The 20123-nt window shown below is 34.2% G+C and overlaps 4 protein-coding genes across 4 annotated transcripts; 3 read left to right on the forward strand and 1 right to left on the reverse strand.

Annotated features, from left to right (window-relative positions):
- The first annotated feature begins 1393 nt into the window (after positions 1–1393).
- Positions 1394–3490, forward strand: LOC132624592 (putative FBD-associated F-box protein At1g61330). The gene is made up of 3 exons (XM_060339349.1): positions 1394–2281; positions 2372–2536; positions 3170–3490. Exons 1-3 carry the CDS (start codon positions 1394–1396, stop codon positions 3488–3490), a joined length of 1374 nt encoding a protein of 457 aa, XP_060195332.1.
- Positions 3491–5371: 1881 nt separating this feature from the next.
- Positions 5372–11876, reverse strand: LOC132623151 (uncharacterized). The gene is made up of 5 exons (XM_060337859.1): positions 11552–11876; positions 10755–10903; positions 7659–7820; positions 6808–6923; positions 5372–5587 (listed from the first exon to the last, which is right to left on the reverse strand). Exons 1-5 carry the CDS (start codon positions 11733–11735, stop codon positions 5560–5562), a joined length of 639 nt encoding a protein of 212 aa, XP_060193842.1. The 5' UTR covers positions 11736–11876; the 3' UTR covers positions 5372–5559.
- Positions 11877–13545: 1669 nt separating this feature from the next.
- Positions 13546–16380, forward strand: LOC132624593 (ethylene-responsive transcription factor RAP2-2-like). The gene is made up of 2 exons (XM_060339350.1): positions 13546–13826; positions 16344–16380. Exons 1-2 carry the CDS (start codon positions 13546–13548, stop codon positions 16378–16380), a joined length of 318 nt encoding a protein of 105 aa, XP_060195333.1.
- Positions 16381–18277: 1897 nt separating this feature from the next.
- LOC132622261 (F-box protein At1g61340-like) lies at positions 18278–19828 on the forward strand. Its single transcript, XM_060336837.1, has 4 exons — positions 18278–18542; positions 18775–19001; positions 19127–19201; positions 19285–19828. The coding sequence occupies exons 2-4, from the start codon at positions 18816–18818 to the stop codon at positions 19519–19521; spliced, it is 498 nt and encodes a 165-aa protein (XP_060192820.1). The 5' UTR covers positions 18278–18542; positions 18775–18815; the 3' UTR covers positions 19522–19828.
- The last annotated feature ends 295 nt before the right edge of the window (positions 19829–20123 follow it).

Here is a 20123-nt window from a genome sequence, read left to right on the forward strand (position 1 = left end):
TGTGGATACATCTTTGTGGGTTCTGTACATATGTCTGGGATATTCTGTTCTGTGATGGCCTTATCGGCCTATGTGTGCCAAGTCTGCTTTTCTGCTAAGTTCTGTAGCGACCACTAATATTATTATATTATTATTCTGTTAATATGCTAATTTGGGGTATCGGGTACGTATAGGTGCCCAGCTCGGGCACTGGTCGCGGCCCACGGGGTTGGGTCGTGACAAGACTGACGACTTTAAGTGGTAATAATTGGGTTCTGTACTTTATATTTGTCCATATTTAACGAAAATTATGCCAATACGTATTAAAAGAGCTTAATAACATAAACCAAATGCTTTATTAGTACTCGAATTTATATAGAAAAAGGTCAGGTATTTTATTAGTTATGCAGACATTAGTAACACTTACTTTTACATTTCAAAACACTTCCATAGCTTAAAAGAACCGTAGCAGCGAGGGACAACCCGCCCATACAGCCAGCGGGGAGGATGACAGTACTGGCAAAGACCGTCTGGCGAAAACGCTGCAGGCGCGAAGCGTGGTAGGCCTGCGCCGGGGGAGCATACCATAGGGAGGAAAGGGAGCCCGGACGGTGGAAGAGCCAGGGGAGGCCGGGTCATTTGACGGAAATGGAAGGCTTTTCCCTATTAGAAAAGGCCCTATGAAGTAACGGGAAGTGGATGAATTCTTGGAAAAAGAGGGAGCGAGCCTATATAAAATCGAAAATGAAATAAAGAAAATTCTATGAATAGATAGAGTCAACGGTACAACAGAGATTCTGTAGGGTGAATACAATCAAATATAATCAAACAGAATCCAGAGATCAATGTGAAATCTGATGCCAAAATTATTTGTTCTGGTACAGTCAGCATCCATACAAAAACTTATCTTGTTTTTAGTTCAACTGCAATAAACCCATATACTACATTTTTTCTTTTTTGGTAAGGAACTCAGATACTACATTTTTTTCTTTTTGGTAAGGAACTCAGATACTACATGTTGATTGAGATTTCAAACTTGAAAAATTAATAACAACAAATAATTTTTATTAAATTGTTTGCCTCTTATAATTCGTTTTTTTTTCGATCTCCAAATCCAAGAAAAACGCTATAGAGCAGGGACCTCAAATGTAGTTTTTATTTTCGTAATCCTTAACTATAGATTTGCTTTCCATATATAAGAAGTACATCAAGCTAACTTGCTAAGTGCATTTAAAAATCTCAAACATCTCTACAGGTTTTCCACTCTATAAATGCTAGGTTTGTCACATTGTGTTCTCACATCTTGGCTTAAAATTTTAGTAGTTCTCTTTCTAATTTAGAAAAAATAGTGATGGAAGCTTCGGGGTCCAAAATAATAGTATCATCTCGTAGAAAAAGAGTTAGAAAAAATTCTATGGAAACAAATCGGGATGATCAGTCCAATAATAGTTCTAGTGTTTATCTTCCTAATGAAGTAATTCATAGAATTTTCACTTTTTTACCTATCAAGCATGCTATTTCTTCTTCTCTCGTTGCTAAACCATTCCGAAATTCATGGTTATATGCTCGTAATCTTTGTTTTGACAGAGCTTTTTGGATAAATTGTTTTATGAGAGATAGAGACCAGATCTCAATTATGAATAATATCATAAGTAATCATTTGGGCAAGAGAATTCATAGTTTTCAGCTTTATATTCACGAGCCAATAAAGTACTCATCTTTTTTCATAGCGTGGATTCAACTTATTGCATCAAAGGGCCTAGAAGAGCTCAAGTTACATCTAGTTGAACTTGATCCTACTAATGAGATTTATTACCATGTGCCTTCTGCTTTCATCAACATTAAAACGCTCCGCATTCTAAAACTGATCAGTTGTGAATTGCATCTACCGCCAAAATCAAAAGGTTTACGATTCTTGAAATCTCTTAGTCTAACTAAGGTTCGCGTCGTACCTTATTTGATTAAAAGGTTGTTTTCAAGATGTGTGGTTCTTGAATCTTTGGCTTTGGAGGGTTGTTCATTTATTGGTAAAGTTACAATTAAAGGTTCGAACAGGTTTAGAACTCTTTTGATTAGGAACTGTAGTGACATAATTTTGGTCACTGTTAATAATCCAAGTATTAACACATTTCATTATTGTGGTGAGATTAACAAAATTAAATTTGTGGATCCAATAAGCTTAAAGGATGTGATATTGAATTTTGGGGCCACAACGGAGCTTCAACATATAAGGGAAAGGGATAATTTGATGGAAGCCTTAAGAAATGTGCAAACTCTCTCAATCATCAATGTTCTTCTTGAGGTAATCTCATGGTCCGTCTTTTTATTTTTTCATTTTTGAATTTAACTTATATATATCGGTGATATAAATATTTTTTAATATTTAATTTAGGGGCTTTCTCCTAGATTTGTGGATTTTGAGTACAGAGATATGGAGTACTATCTTCCTAATTTGAAGGAACTTCAATTGGTGAGACGTGGATTGAGCTTTATCAACCCTTGGGATATTCTTTCTTTTGTCAAGAATTGTCCCCAAATTGAGAGACTCTTTCTTGATGTAAGTATATTAATCACGAACTCTTAAGATATTATTTAAATTTTATTTTTAGCTATTTATTGATTCTTGAGTTTTCTTGTTTTTGCGAATTTTTTATTTTTAATTTGGTAAATCATGAAAGAAATTTCACTTACATACATACCTCGGTCCTCGTAATTTGTTTGCGCTCTATTGGAATAAAGATTTTATTTGCTTTATTTACAAAATTTATGTTTTTTTCATTTTTGCATCTCTTGTAAGATTTATCATATAACAAAAAAAGGTATTTGTAAAGGACCACATAACCAAATTTCCCTCATTTTTTAACTTGAAAAATAAGTTGTTTATGATATTTTTAGTCACAAGATCAGAATATAAAAGTTACAAAAATTGAAACCATAAACGTGTACTGATTTCTATTTAATGTTTTTTCCCTTTAGATCTGATTTTATATATAAAAAAAAAAAATCGAATGATGTCTCACTGGGTTAATGTGTTACTTAAATAGGTTGAGAATGAGACTAAAACTTCATTAAACTCATGTATCAGACTTCCTTTTAAAATTATCACATGATTTATGAAGGAAAAGAAGAAGAATTATTCTTAATTTAATAGCTTTTAATTGTGAACTAATTAATCAATACAATTATGCAGCTTGGTAATTATCCAATGGAAGCTGGAAGTTATTGGAACTTAGTGGCAAAGGAAAAATTTGAGAATTGCCAAGCAGAATTCCCACAACTCAAGCTATTGAAGGTGAAAGGATTCAAGAAACTTGAGCTTGAAGATAAATTGGTGAATTTTTTCTTATTGCATGCGAGGTTCTTGGAGTCTTTGATTATAGTTAAATCAAAGAAAAATCATCTAGAAATTAAACTAAGTGATACCATTACAGTTTCAAAGGTAGTTACTATTTCTACCTATAATCACAATAAGGATGAAAGTTTTGCTTTCCCTAAACATAGAGTCTTGTAAGTGCAGAATTTAAAAAGAAAAAAAAAATCCTTTTCAGGATACTTTTTATATTTTTGTATCCACAAAAAAAAATTGTGTTTTTTCTCTCTTTTTTTCTTTTGAAAAATAATCGGTGCAGTGTTGTTGTATGAGAATATGCAGGAGGGGCATAGTGATGAATATTGTTTTTGTTATGATAAGAAAAGTTGGAGAATATATATATGTCCACCTGGTTTTAAGTGATATTTGCAACTTTCGGAACTCATATATGAGCTTTTATTGTTCTTCTTTATTGTTAAATTGTAAATTTAAGTAAATAATTAAATATTTAAATTCATGATCATTATTAGGTTATTAATTCTCATGGCTCCGGATTTTACTGACTGATTTTCTAATTAAGCCACTACTTTCTTCGCCCCTCCTATTCCCTTCTCACAACTTATATTCCATTATATTGTTTGTTTATTTTATTATATATTTCAAAAAAAAAAAAAACAGCCCTAATCTGATTAATTCTAATTATAACATTTTTAGATTCTGACATTATAAATATTATTAAGAATTATGGATGGTAGACACAAACATTTGATCAGTGGGTATGAGAACTAAATTGCAATATCTAAAAACATCAAATCAATATTTAATTAGCATGTCAAACAAAAAGTTAGCTAGAACAAGGATTTAAGTTTAGCGATTGCATGCTAATAAATTATTAGTTCTAAAACTACATGGTGGCATTGTATGTTGCAGCGAGGTGTTGAGAATTCTATCAAAGATTTTTAAATTAAAACCGAAAGAAGCTCTAATTGCAAGAGTACTAATAAGTGTGGATTAACATAAAGATTGTCCATGTCGTCGTAATTAATTATTTAAAATTGTTATGCGTTGATTATTAGTGATGATTGAATTGTTATACATAAATTTATTTATCATCATTTTCCGTGTCCAGCATAACTTGTGGGATATTATGATGTGAATATTTAAATTAATGCCCCGCGAAAATTTTCTTGTATATTTCGGTGTTAGGATACTTCCATCCTCTTATTTAAATTAAAGTGCTGAATGGCCAAAAAATAAAGACCACTCTAATATAGGGACATTTGTGTGAATGACCCATCTCAAAATACAGGACATAATGTTTCCACAGTGTTTCAAAGGGCTGATTTTAGGACTAAACCCTGGACTCGTCCTTACTTGAGGCCCGCCTAAAAATCCTAATAAGAATAGCAGCCTAATAGTCAACTTTTGGATCGTTTACTATTATTTAGCTTTCGTTTTTAGTGTAATTGAAAATTGGTCAATCTTTTAAGGCAGATATAATATTTGAACAAAAATACCCTTAACTCAAATATAGAACAAACTTTTTTGTGCCGGAGAACGCAATATATTAGTATTCAAACAATTTATGGAGATGTAGTTGACACTATAGGAAAAGTTTCTGGAATTTTGAATTCTGAAAATATAACTCCAATTTCTTACTAGAGTTTGAACAAACACAATTCAAAACTCCAATAACTTTTTCAAGCTCTTGTGATTTTATTTATATTTTTTCACAATTTCTGTATAATATTAAAAACAGCTTCTGCTTATAAAGTAATGATATTTTCTTCAACTTTTTTTTTTTTTTTTAAATAAGAGAGAAGCAGCAACTACTACTACTGAGTAAAAGCACCTACATTTTTATCCAATGAATTTGGCTAAACATTGTATAAAAAAATTTCACATAGCATGCCTTCCCCCGTAAGAATAACACTAACTTCTTGGGGGGAATAAGCATTCCAACCTCAGACATTGAATTTAGCTAAGTTGCCAAGTATACATCTAGTTTGCAAACAATAGTTGTGGTACCTACCGTAATATGAACTAGATAGGACCAAAAGAGAGAGCTGATGAATCTTGATGTGCATTAACAATCACATTTTACTCCATTGATATTATTAAACACAACATAGCTTTGGTCACAGAAATCGGTTGACTTCACAGAAAAGAAAAAAGTCATCCGACCAAAAATAAAAAATAAAATTCTTCTTTCGGACATGTTTGCCCCTCATCGTTAGCTAATTGTTGACTTAATCTCTCCTGTTTCTCCTTTATGTTGTTGAATCCTTCCCGCAACACCTACATAAACCCCAACACCAAGACAATAAGCACAAAAAATATCTTTTAAAGAAATTATACAATATATGGTGAATTACTAATAATATACACAATCTATAACCCATTTTCATTGTTCTAGTGCACAAAATATTTTGAATATCCAATAAACAAGTATATACACTGTTTAAAAAATGGACCTTGGGCCTAACTCAACCCCAAAAGCTAGCTCATGAGGAGAGGATTGCCCAAGACCATATAACCAAACATCCATTCCACAACTGATGTGGGAGAATCAACAAAAAAACAGCATGTGTTTCATGGATGGTTGCAGCCATTTTGTGTAGAGGAACATACAACTTTCATTTGGATATTGATGAGCATGTTTAGTTTGTTTTCCTCTAGAATTAGGGTGAAACCATGTGTAACCCTCCTCCCAACACATCCAATAAAAACTTTCGCAACTTAAATTCACCAAATAAATTTAGAAAAGGTAAAACAGGAAAAAAGAGTTTGTCTTATCTTGATATGTGAAAAATGACAAGTAAAAATAAAAATCTATTTTAGGAATAGTGGACAAGTAAAAGTGAACAGAGGAAAACGGAGACGTGCCAAAAGTACCATGTTTTGACGATTTTTCTAAAGAAATTTGACAGATCTTAGTTGTCTTTTGTAAAACAGATTAAAAGACTTCAGTAACCCCTCCACCCCCACCCACCCCCAACCCCACCCCACCCACCAAAAGCAAAAACGAAATAGCTCAAGGTTTCTGAACCATATGACTTAGAAGATGATTATCGTCAATGATGTGACATTGGGATGTTAGTAAACCATAAATCACCTGACTGACAGAAAAGCATGCAAACATCTGGAAACCTATCAATAAACCACTCCCCCTCTTTTTTTTTTTTTTTTTTTGAGTCAAATAAACCACTCCCACTCTTAAGTGTGGAATGTGGACCATACATCATGGAAACAGAAATGTCTATGTTTCTTGCATCGCGTAGGACATTCATTTCATAACCTACTGACATTGCCTGTGCAATATGGACTGGTCAAAACACGGGCCAAAAGGAGAAGAAAGAAAAGGTTTGGCAGTCTTTACTGGACACGCGTGAAGACACAAAAATTGGCAGCCAGTAGCAAAATCTAATAAAAACATGTCTCATTTCCCTTCCTGCTCTAAGTAATTCAAACATTGAGAAAAAGCCATTCATGTTCAACAATAACAAAAGCTGAAGTACCTTTTGTATCTCTTCTTGGAACCACAAGGACAGAATGCATTCCTACTAATTTGCCCACTCTTAGCCAAGTTTGATCGTGCAACATCCATCGGGGATGAACCCATCAACTTTTGAACCTATATATCAAAAGAACCCAATATAAGTAAGTCAACATCATCTAACCACGGAAAAGGAAGCACCAACAGTAGAACATATTGTATGTGTTCCTTTCTCATATTCAATAGAGACTCTGCAGAATCCAAGTATTGGAAGAGAAGTATCTTAACTACTGCTGTATTTCCACCACATCCCATAACTCCCACGTGGACCAGAGAGAACAAAACTATACGCACGTCCCAATGATACACATGCACCCAAATTAGTGACATCCACAACTGAAGATTTCTTTTCTTAGTATGCACATAGCATATGGCATCTCTCCACAATGCAACCAAAAATCTCACCCAGAAAGTAAAAGAATCAAACAACCAGAAAATCCCAAACGGTATATAAAGATTCTTAAAAAAAAAAAAAAAGGATACTCCTTTAGTCTCATTTTATATGAAGAAGTTTGACTGGACGAGGAGTTAAGAAATAAAAGAGAACTTTTGACACATGCACTAAGTATATGTAAAGTACATCACATTTTATATCACATTTCATGTGTCCTTTCATCTTTCTCTCTTCCGATAAAAATATCACATTTTATATCAAGTGGAGTCCCAATACATCATGGCGTCAAAAGTAAAATGATTTTACGATTAAATAGTTTTCAAGGAGGCACCAATCTTTCTGGAACATCCTAAAAGAGAGTGTCCGGTAGGGACCTTAAAAAAAGAGCAAAAAGAAATCTGAAATGCAATATACAGTACCTCAGCCAGGCTCTTTGGCATTGGCTTCCCTTCTTCCTTCAGCTTCTCAATTTTCTTTTGTGCTTCTTTTGCCCAAGTAAACTTTGCCAGTGTATTTTCAACATCAGCTATTGTGCACTTGCAATGTTTTGCCGCCGCTTGCTTTTGAATTGTTTGAAGATTCTATTTTAGAAATCAAAAAAAAAGAAAAAAAAAAGAACAACGAATTAATGACAAGGGCTTCAATAGGTTATCCAAGTCATTTCACGTTGACAGTTCTTCCATCTCTCCTACACATGACTACTAACTTACTAAGATTGTCTTTCACATTATTTTACAATTTTCTTCCATCTCTCCTACACATGACTATTAACTTACTAAGATTGTCTTTCACATTATTTTACTAATATGTTCTATTCGCTGTTTACCCCACTTGTGGCACTACACTGGGTATGTTGTTGTTGTTGTTATTATTCTATTCGCTGTGAAATAATTTCATTTTTTTATTTCTCTAGGGTTAAGTTAAGTGAACATTCATTTAATTGCACCAAGAAGGTGCGCAGTATTTTACATAAAAAGGACTTTCAATTCCCTTTTCGCGCTGAAGGGAATCTATAAATACTTCACAGTTGCGTAAAAAACTCAAGTCATGTAACACTAAAAGTTCAGACTTTGTAAAAAAATAAATGTAAAGCAAAAAGTAGCTGTGACTTTCCCTCCAAACACTTTTATTTCTTTCCCCCCAGACTGTTCATCAAAAAATATATGCTGGTTCTCAGTCATGTGTCTTTATCTCCTTTCAACTTTCTGCCGTTGCCAACTTTCAGCTGCTGCCCTAACTGATCCTGGCAAGATCATTACGCTCCAAATATGTTTAGGAGCAGACACCTGACTTCCCGAGCATAACCACAGTGCAACAAAAAGTGACCAGGGATTTCCTAGTTCTCAAGCACAAAAAACAACTCCAATTACAACTATGCCTCAAGTTCAAAGAAATAAGGATCTGCTACATGAATCCTTACGGGCCATGTTACTCCATTTAAACTCTTCTCATGTTGATATTATGCAAATACAAACAAAATCTTCTTTTCTATAGGTTCTAAGTAAGACAAACTTCATGCATAACTATTCATTCAAAAACATAATGACTATCGGGGAAAAGGGATTTTGACCTCCATACCATTTTCCATGGCCAACACCGTTCCATTTCCTCAGTTCTACATAGGGTGTTGTAACATGATTTAACAGAAAATATAGCATTTTTGATTGGTCTGCGCTTCTAAGAATCAAGAGCTATCATGCAGTTCCTTCAATTTCTCAATTATGCATAAAGTTGAGAGGCAGTCTACCTTGCAGTCATTACATACCTCCTGAAATAATTTATGGCCCCATGTCCCAATATGCATACAATAGTTGCATCCTGATTCATCACAATTGCGTAGAGATATGAGAAGCTTTGCCTTACGGATTTCTCTTCATTCCATTCATTTTGCCACATCCTAATCCTTATCTCACCCCTAAGAAAATTTGATTAAATGTTGGAACTCTTCCCAGTGCTTTCTTATATTTTTCAAGGGTGCCTTCTGATATTCCATTTATTTAAGTGCTTTCAGTCTGTCTTTTTTGGCTTTTGGCCCAACATACAAGATGTAAAGGATGGAATACCGTGCTAGATTACATCAATATACTACAGGAGTTGTTTTTTCTTTATTACAGAGGGGATCCTCTCTTTTTGTTTTTGTTAGGGGAATCTCAGATTATTTAATCCTTAAGCAGTCTTAGTGCTTGGTAGTTAACATTTATAAAATCCTTAACTGTCTAGAAAAACACTTCTTTTCCGTCTCTCCTACACAAGACTACTCACTTAATAAAATAAAATGTCTATCGATCACCTCAGTTTACAAAAATATTTCACGGGACTCATTATTTCTGGAAAAGTATCGTAAAATTTCGCTTCAGTGCGCACCAAGAAAGTGAAAACACCTACATAAGAAAGGACCCAGAATTCACTTTTAGCACTACCATGAATCTATTTAGTCCACCAAGGAATTACAGCATTAAGAAAAGACATATTACACCAATTAGATGCTATAACATCTATACCTAGAGCAAAAAATAGTCGTGACTTTTGTCTTCAAAAGATCTACGTGTTCTTTCTTTGGACATTTTGCAAAAACTACATGTTGATGTACTGTATCTTCCATGCGCGTCTGCTTCTCAACTTTCGGCACTTGCCAGCTTTCAACTGTGGCTAACTGATCCTGGCATAACCCGTTACATTCCAAATATATTTAGGAATACACCAGATGTCCCAACTATAATTGCAGTGAATGACTAGGTGATAAGGGCTTTTATACTGCTCAAGCGCAAAGAAAACCTGTGGGGTAACCCTCTTTTCTACAGATTGCACTGAGTGACAAATGCCGCAGACATAGCAATCCATTGAAAACATGTTCTGGGAGAAGCTTTTGACCTCCATTTCATTTTACATGGCCAACATTGTTCATTTCCTCTGTTTGCATAAGCATCATGAAATTTTGTCATATAATTTAATAGGAACTATATCAATCTCGCTTGGTCTCCAATGCAAAGAATTAGGTCTATTTACTAACACCTTCGATTCTCAATTCTGCATAAAAATTGAGCAGCTTTATCTACTTCCTGGTCAAATAGGTTCCTTCTTTATTCAACCTCACAGGCTACCCCTAAAATCCATTATTCAACTCAACGCTCCTAGTGAATCACTTCATAGGCATGTTGCCTGCTATAAGCCTATAACAAATCCAGCTGCTTTATGAATACATAACTGATATAAGTAATCTACTTAGCTAGAATCCAGAGGGAACACTATTGCCATCCCCCCCCAAAAAAAAGGGAACAGTTCAGGTACAAGAACTCCATAAAGTATTTGTCAATACTTATTAGCTAATCAACTTGGCATTTAATTAGGATACAACAAGAGTGAACAGCTCAATTAGTATCAGAACCACTGACATTTACAAATTCTGGTTTTCAATGTTCAGGTTGTTAAATCTCATTGATAAACTGAACTTCAACAAAACTACGAGATTGAAGGTATAAGCAAAATGGTATATAGAAAAGGAAATGAGGCTAAACCTCTCCAGTGGGATCCAATGCACCAAGATATTGAAGAATAGCTTCTTGCTTCTCAAAAGCATCAGCAAATGTAGCTTCACTACTTCGCCCTACTATGTACTGCTTCATAGTCCCCAACTTCCTCGCTTTGCCCAATTCATCCGCAAATCCTAAATTCAAATAGTCAACATACACAAACAAACATAGGAAGAGTAAGAGGTAAACTCAAGTGAGTAAACAACAGATTCGAAGCCACTAATCTAAGCTCCTGTTATTCATACAAAATTTTCACCTTTTTCCAAAAAACAAATTCAAAAATGCTTTTGGTAAGCTTGGAAAAGTGATTTTGATCGGTTTTTCAAGTGAACTTTTTTTGTTTTTTTTTCTACTCACAAAAATTTAACTTTTTTTCAAGTTAAATGCATGTCCAAACACAACTCGAATTACAAATACTCTTTATCAACTTTGTTTCAAATACTACCTTTCTCAAATGCTCCCGCCGTTCACCTTTACTTGTCACGTTTCACTTCATGAAACTTGACCAACATTTACAGATAGTTTTTATCATATTTTTTCTGTCAATAAGTATGAGAAGAATTGCAAGTTATAGTATTTTCGTATGGTTTTTGAACATCTAAATTTTAATTTTAAAATATTAAATTAATCTAATTCAATTTAGCTTCAAAAATCAATCTCGAAAAATGAAACGTGACAAGTGAATGTGAACGGATGGACTATCACCTTTTGTTATGTCCGTTAAACGCCTACTACATTTACTAGGAACTATTTATATGTAGAGTAAAAGGCTAGGAGCTTACGAAGGAGAGTGAATGATTGAGAGGTGGGTATATCGGTGGAGGTTTTTTGGCCGGTGAAAGCGCCTTTAATCTTGTCCATCCATTTGGAGGCATTGAGTTGTGTTGTGGAAGAAATCCATCGGTAAGAGGTTGTTGATGCTGATGAGTTTAAGTAGTAAAACAGTGAAGCTCCAGGACGAATCATATATACTTTTCTTTATCTCTCTGTTCTTTGAATCGGAAGAGCCAGAGACCGACGACGAGGGGTTTAGTTAGGGATTCTCAGGACGACGTCGCTCGAAAAAGTGAGAAATAAGTTCATCTTTTCTTTTCTTTTTTTTTTTCCCTTTTTTTCTCGCACCAAAAAGATAAAAGTAGTAGCCTATTGGTAATAACTTGATGAGCATTGGCCTTTGGCACATGCTTGGACAAAATTGGCTCATGAAATATAATTCACTCAATACCCTCAAGTTTAAATGGATTAATGATTCATTTATTTATTAATTCAATTTATTTTAATATGTTTAATTCAACTCATTTAAAAATTATGCTAAGATATAACTTAAATTAACCCATAAAATCCCTTATCAAATTATTTCTAAATTGTATTTTTTAATTTGATTTGTTTTATATGAGGATAAAAAGAAAAAGGCTTATTAGTGGCTTAAACAACAGCAACATGCCGAGTGAAATCCTATCTTGAGAGATGAAGTTGCTTAAATAAATTATAAGAAAATTAAAACTTAAAAAGAATTAAATGATTTGAGTTATATACATCGTTAATTATCTTTGCTCAGCCAAGTGACTTTTGGACCGATTATTAACTCATTATTCACTAATTCTATCTATATTGACTCCCTCACAGTTAGTTCATTTGACACTCTTGACTACAGGCCTACAACTAGGTGTGTTAAAGATGGCCCAAAAGTTGATGACTCGCCAAAAAATCTTATAAGTTGGGCTTAAGATAAATTCATATTGACTGATTTTAAGTTCAACCCAACATAGTTCATTTTAAAGTGATCTCCAACTTAGTCCAATACTAACCCAATTTTATCCCATTTTTAAGATTTACTTTAATTTGAGTTTATTAGTTGAAATTTACTTTATTTTTTTCTATGCATTCAATTTTCTTGTATCATGTATCTTATAAGTTTGGGATGTGTTTGATATTTGTGGAAAATATTTCCATGAATTATTTTTTTTTTCAAAAATATTCCATGAAAAATGTTTTCGGCGATAATTTTCACGAATATACCATTCATAGCTACCTTTAGGGTTATTATGGATGTATTTCCTTTTGGCTAAATACATGTTTTTTTTTTTTGACGAAATTCCTATTTTTTTGGTGAAATTCTAGTGCCATATCTGGATGGAATCTTTTAAAAATGAAAAACATAATAACATATCCCACAAATCACGTCTTGCGATTATATCTTCCATAACGTAACACGATTCTCTTTCATCATTCATCGTATTTGAATGTATTTCAACAAAATTTCAAATATACTGTGTACATTCAAATAACATATGAAGCCAAAGGAAAAATACAATCAAAACCAGTCGGATCTTCGGCGAAATACAAAATACCACTGTATTTACACAAAAAAAAAAAGATGAATACATTCAAATTCTTTTAAAAAATGCATTGTATTCGAGTGTAATCAAATACACGTTTTCTCCTTCGAAATATAGAAATACAAGCGAATACAAAAAAAATACAAGCGAAATATAAAATACCACTATATTTACACAAAACAAAAATGAATACATTCAAATCCTTTTAAAAAATACATTGTAGTCGAGTGTATTTGATTATTCAAATAGACATTTTCTCCTTCGAAATACAAGCGAATACAAAAAGGTACGGTCTATATTAAAAAAAAGTGAAATACATAAATATCCCTGTATTTACACCAAAAAAAGATAAATACATTCCCGTCACAAAATTCATCAAAATTAAGAAAACTGATCTTTGCAAAAAAACTTTTCTTTATACTGAAAGAACATAAATCATGTGTGGTGGTACTATAATCTCCAATTATATAGTCTCGAACCGGACTTCTCTCGCAGCCGAGTTGCTATGGGGTCGAGCCGATCTGAGTAAGAAGCAAAAAAATCCTGGAAATTATCACTCCAAGCACTTGAGATCTGAAGTAGTTGCCCTTGATGATGACTTTGAGGCTGATTTTAAGGATTTTAAAGAGTTTGATAACGATGAGGATGTTGAAGTCGATGTCGAGCCATTTGCTTTCTCCACTTTCAAACACTCTACTGGTTCCAAGAGGAAGAAGAGGTAAGGGGAAACATGGGCGGCGTTCAGAAGGTTCAGGCAAGGGAAGTAGATCTCACATATCTGGGGGTAGGAGAGAGAAAGAGAGGGGTGAGAGAAAAGACAGATTTAGGAGGTGAGAGAAACTTGTGAAATACAAGACACTAGTTACACTGTGTAATTTAAGAAAATGTTTTAGCTACAAAAAATAAATAAAATAAAAGGTAGTTATTATTCATAAATAGGTCTTAGAGGTAGCTGCGACAAGTAAATTTTCGAAATATTTTCCTATAAAATAGACCCTTAAAAAAAACTAGGTGAAGTTGGGCGGGTCATGACCCAACCAATTTTTAGCCCATCTGGCCCAAATAATTTTTGGGTCAATGTTAGCCCGACCCATTTATTACCTCAGCCCATTTTAATGGGCTCAATTTCAGTCCAACCCCCCTACCTACAACTAGTTGGAATCTCGCACACCTCCTTCTTGACATGTTTGCTTATAATTTGTCATTAAGTCTGCTTTGTACCTGTAATACATTAAACCGCAAACCCTGGACTCTGAAAAAAAAAACACCTTGGAGTATAATTGATACGATCCCGCGGAGCACATCTAAGCCAAATCAAGCATATGACGTATGGATGATTGCTTGGTCGTGTGGAGCGAAGATAAGATGGCTACCAAACAAGGACCTTACTTCATTAAGGGTATTTTTGTAATAGTTAATCTAGTCTTCTTTAGCCTAGTAGTATAAATACTCTACTTAGTTTATTTCATTACTTAGCTTATGCATTATGATGAGATGAATACTCTTGTTGAGTAATAGATTGCTTAGCTAGGATTAGCTTTAGTTAGTGATAGATAATGGGGATTCCATTGTTGGTTTTGAACCTCATTCCATTGATTTCATGAAGAGTTGCTCATTTGTGGATTCAATTGAATTTCTCTTGCCTTGAATTCAAATAGTTTAGGTTCTCTTGATTGAATCTAATTGGAAGGGTCTAGGTTTGTCCGTAGATTCATTATCATTAGGGTCTAGCTTCTATCCCTCTTTTCTCAATCCCCTTCCTTCAATTCTCATCCCATTTTCTTGTTATCCTTTAATTCTTCATGTTAGGTATTGATTTGGTGTTTCTCCCAAATCGATTCTTATCATTTGGTAGCAGAGCTTAGGCTAGAGTGTTGTTTCTATAATTCTCAATCCTAGGTTCTTCATATTTGAAAAAAAAAATGAAATTTTTGAAATTCTAAAAAAAAAAATTGTTGTTGTGTTGTGTTTTGTGTGGATTTGAGGTTAGATTTGAGTTCCTTGATATCAAATCTAGCTAGATTTCGAATTTGAGAGTGTTTGGAGGTGTTTTGAAGAAATCACCATTGAAGGACCTTTAAACTATGAAGAACGCAAAGTGGGTTGGTTGATTGGAGGCTTAACCGAGTTCAATTTGGAGTAGGCTTTGTTCTCCTAGTCGAGAGGAGGTTAGATCTGAAATTTGAAGCCAATCCGAGTTGAAAGTGGAGTACATTGAATTTTGGGTGTTCTTAGTGTTCTTGAGCATCTTCATAAATTCATAAGGAAGAAGACACCCAAAGAAGCCTTTTGATCCAAAATTTAAAGTATAAAACGAAAAGGTGTTTGTTGGGCCAAATTTAACAAAACATATGATACAGTGGGCCCAAGGTACCTCAAATACAAGGAATATTAAGAAAAATCCAGCCTAAAGATCAAGGTACGAAATACAATACGTCATCACTGAAGGATTTTTACTGCGGCAATTTACGGACCGTAAATTGAGGCGTGAATTGGTTCCAAAATTTGAGCTCACTGTTACGGCTTTACGGTCACAAAAATACGGACCGTAAAATGCATTCCTCAAATGCATTTTATGCTTCTAATTGTACGGTCCCATTTTACGGACCGTAGATCAAAGACGGTCCATCAATCTTAACCCCAAAAACTTGTCTACTGTTGCTGATTTACCGTCACAAAATACGGATCGTAGTGCACTCCTCAAATGCATTTTATTCTTCCTCTTGTGCGCCCGCAACGGCCCTTTGCAGGGTCATATTACATGCCATTAGCAATCCATATGCAAAGGCACAATCCCCTAAATGTGGGTGCATTTACCCGAAATTGCATTGCAAGTTTGTTCTTCAACCCGATTTCACTTCATTTTCAGTTCTAAGTTTCGTTAGGTATTTGTTCATCCTTCCTTGATCTTCCCAGCTAATTAAAACTAGTAATTGACCTTACTTAATTGCTGATTAGTTCTTGAGTCCCATTTATTTTTGTGCTAATTCTTTAGCTTTTCTCGTTTTAACCTCGTTGAAACTTCTTTGGCTCAAGTCCTTTAGTTTAATCGAGTCGTCCGTCTTTCAATTAACAAGAATCTACTCCTCCACAAAGATTAGCAACCTTGTGAATTGATTTGGATAAGGGATTCTTGACCAACTTTGGAAGAAGCTTTAGGTTGAGAGGTAAGCTTGAGTGCAAATACGAGGGATGTGAGGAACTTTACTACTAATCTTGTTTGCTCGTTTTGTAGGTACGAGGAGAGAAGTCATAAGGAGGAGAAGATATAAGGATGTCATCCATAGCTTCGAAATCTTGTGGTGACGATTTGGAGAGTTATACCTCTAGTAATGGAAGGTGTGACTATGGTAGTTATGGATGCTATGGGAGAGATGGTACAACGTATGAATGATGGTGAGCATCACTATTCTTACAATTATTATGAAGACGATGGTGCTCATGGGCCGTGTAATGAAAATGGTCAATATGTGAGGGCAAAGAGTACTACTGCGGGGACAATTGTGAGGCAACATTTCACGGGTCTTATGAAGATGAAAGAGTAGAGGAGTTTGACGAAGGGTCCTATGGCGAAAACGAGGGCTATGAAGAGTCTCACCCTACCCACCATGGACATGGAGGCGACTTTAGGTATATTCCTTCCTCACACATACGTTATGAACCAATTGGTGAAGACTTGCATGAATTAGGAAGTTGTGATGAATATGAACCTTATGGTTATGCGCTTTGTGGCGAATAATGATTTATGTAAAAATTTATACGTACATGATGTTTATATCAGACCAAATGAATATATGGCATCTGTCGTTCGTTCGCACATTTATCAATTAATACTAGTTAAATGACATATATTTACTTTAATTATTAGCTGGAAAAAATAAATTGTTTGATCTGAAGTAACATATGATCGTGCTTAGACGAGATTTTTTTTTCCAATTGTTTAGACGAGTATTTGCTTGAATGAGATTACCAAATATATTTTTGTTACATTTATTATTACACCTAACTAGATATTCAAATTAACGTTTATGCATTTTTAGTTTTAACTTGTCAACATTTTTATATATTTTCCAAAAAGAATTCAAAATTTAATTATTTTATTTTATCTTCATTCTAAAAGATTTTGTAGCTACTTACACAACATTTAGAGAATTTTTTTGAATATTATTTAAGAAAAAATAATTTGTTGTAAAAAAATATATATATTTTGCTCCTCGGGCATCATTGCAATTTTCGTTTCACCAGGTGACACACATTCGAATGGAATTCGAATGGATTTATGAACATACTTATATTTCTGCTCCCCCTGCATTTACTTAAGCGACAATTTCCATATTCTAATACTACTACTATTATAACAACAACAACAATAACAACCCAGTGAAATTTCATATCTTGGGGTCTGGGGAGGGTAGAATGTACGCAACCTTACTCCTACCAAGTTAGGATGGCTGTTTCCGAGAGACCCTCGGCTCAATAGAAGCAATACTACTACTATTACCTTATGTAAAAAAAAAAGCTCAATAGAAGCAATACTACTACTATTACCTTATGTAAAAAAAAAAAAAAAACTCCGTACTACTATTACCTACTACTAAACTATATGCTTACCATTATTATCCTAAATTTTCTTTTTAATTAAAAATCTATCCATTACCGTGTTTGAATTCTACACGGCTCCTTAGGATTCTCATCTCAATTATACAAATTCACAACTTGTATTTGCCAAAAAAAAAAAAAAAAAATACAACTTGTAAAACGCATTGACTTTCTCTTGACCCCGCAACCCTCGCCAATGCAACAGCTAACCATCACTATCAAAAGACCCTTTATCACACTGCTGTGTACTTCTTCAACAAATCCTCACCGTTAATCTCTACATTCAATGACGTGTAAGCATCTCATTCAGTCTTTTTTCTACTAAAACCACGTGTCAGGTGATTATAATAGTATCCACTGAGACGTCTAAGAACGTCGAACGTGTTAGATAAGGTACCGACCTGCTGACATGGAACCGACCAACATACCACGTCATCCAAATAGTCCACTATCATTCATTCCACCTCTCCCATATTGCCACGTGTTCCTCTCAAACGGCTAGTTTTCTTCCCTCTCTCAGAGATTTAAAGTACAAAACCTGAGAGAGTAGTATTTTTTTATGGGAATATTCGAGTGCCTTCTAGGCAAGACCAAATCTTTCTTCACAGTCATAGATTTTATCCATTAGCAATTTAAATATTATTTTGAAAAAATGATGGAGAGAGAGAAACAGTAAAAAAAGACAGTTGTATATAAGGAACTTGACCCGCATCCAATGAAGTGCTGTAAAAAGTTGTAGAAACTAGAAAGGCGGTTCATTTGTTTCCTTGTTGAGAACATCCGTTACTTCAATCTTAATTTACTGCTCTAGCGCAAATCAGGGCTTCATTTGAAGGTGCGTATCTATATATATATATATATATATATATATACTGCTCTGCTTTCCTAGATGTATTATCTTTGATTTAGTTCAATTACAAAGTTGGGAAGAAAATTTTATTAGTTAGTGATAGATTATAGATAAGAGTTTTGTTGGATTTGGGTGTCTGTTATTTAGCCTGTTTTGTTCATTTTGGATTTGGATGAATCTGATGTGTTTTTGTTGTATGAATTGTTGGAAAAATCAGGTCTTGGACTTGGGTATTATATTCAGTGAGAAGAATCAATTATGGCATTGGGCAAAAAATGTGGAAGTTATGGGTCAGGGCTAGTGAGAAGTACCTCATTTGGGAGGAAAAGAATTACAGTGGATGTTGATTTTAGTCCCACAACACCTATGAAGAAAGTGTGCAGTCACAATTCATTTTTTAACTATGATAAGTCTCCTCTTGAAGACTTGCCTCAAGATATTTTGGTAAGTAATTAACCGAATTTTCTTTGAATGCACTGTATTGTTGATGTCATCAATTTGCAGCCAGCATTTTTATTTGCTTGTATGCTGGTGGATTATATTGCTGAAAAGTATTTGTTGTTGTGCAGATAAAGGTAGTGTGTGGAGTTGAACATGATGATTTAAAGAGGCTGTTTCATGTATCAAGGGCAATCCGAGAAGCCGTAAGTGTCAATTATATTCAAGTGGAGTTCACTTTATTATTGGGTTTCTATAGTTAATGGTTATTTTTTGTTTGAATGGACAGACTATAATTGCAAAAAGGTTGCACTTTGAGTATGCAACACCAAGGAAGACTATTGGCTTCAAGAATGCATTCAAGGATTTGGGTGAATTCAATGATGTTGAAGCTCCAAATGCTCCGAGGCAATTGAAAGTTCGAAAATTAAAGCTAAGCAGAAAGAAATTGGCTGACATTTCTGTTACCTTATTTGCATCAGAAGAAGAAGATGATGATAATATGCAGATGGATTCTGAGTTATAGAAGTGTAACTACTGTTGTACAAGTCATAGGTTTTTTGGGCTGGATCTGATTAATTACATTAATCAGTAGATTTAATAGTCTCTAGTGTTCTTCAATCCTTTCATTGAAGATGAATGGGGCTTGTTTATTGTACATGTAGAGAGATGGAGAGTTGATTTTAGGGATTTTGTTTGAAGGGCTTTTTTTGGCGCCTTCTGATTTCATAAAAATGTAGGCTGTACATAGCAAGGACCCGTGCATTGTTGTGGTACTATTTAGTAAATTAAATGAGAGTTATCTTCCACTTTCAATGATGACTTGTTAATTGCTTTGTAGTTTGTTGGTGTTATGATCATTTTGGAGCATTTATTATAATCATCGTGTTGCGGCGCATTTACATTATCTTTTCTGATCTTTCTGTGAATCCTATGTTTTGTGAAACAATAGGAAATTATGTGTTCAATTTATCACGTGTATAGTGCTGGCTTCTGAATTCTGATTGATAATGCATCTGGATAGATGAAGTCAACACTTCAATTAAAATCCAAGAAATTGATAGTTCGAGGAAAGAACTTTCTTTAAAAATGATCTATATTTTGCTGTTCGTTCTGGTTCACCATGAC

This window comes from Lycium barbarum, chromosome 12 (genome assembly GCF_019175385.1).
Source record: "Lycium barbarum isolate Lr01 chromosome 12, ASM1917538v2, whole genome shotgun sequence".
NCBI classification, from domain to species: Eukaryota; Viridiplantae; Streptophyta; class Magnoliopsida; order Solanales; family Solanaceae; genus Lycium; species Lycium barbarum.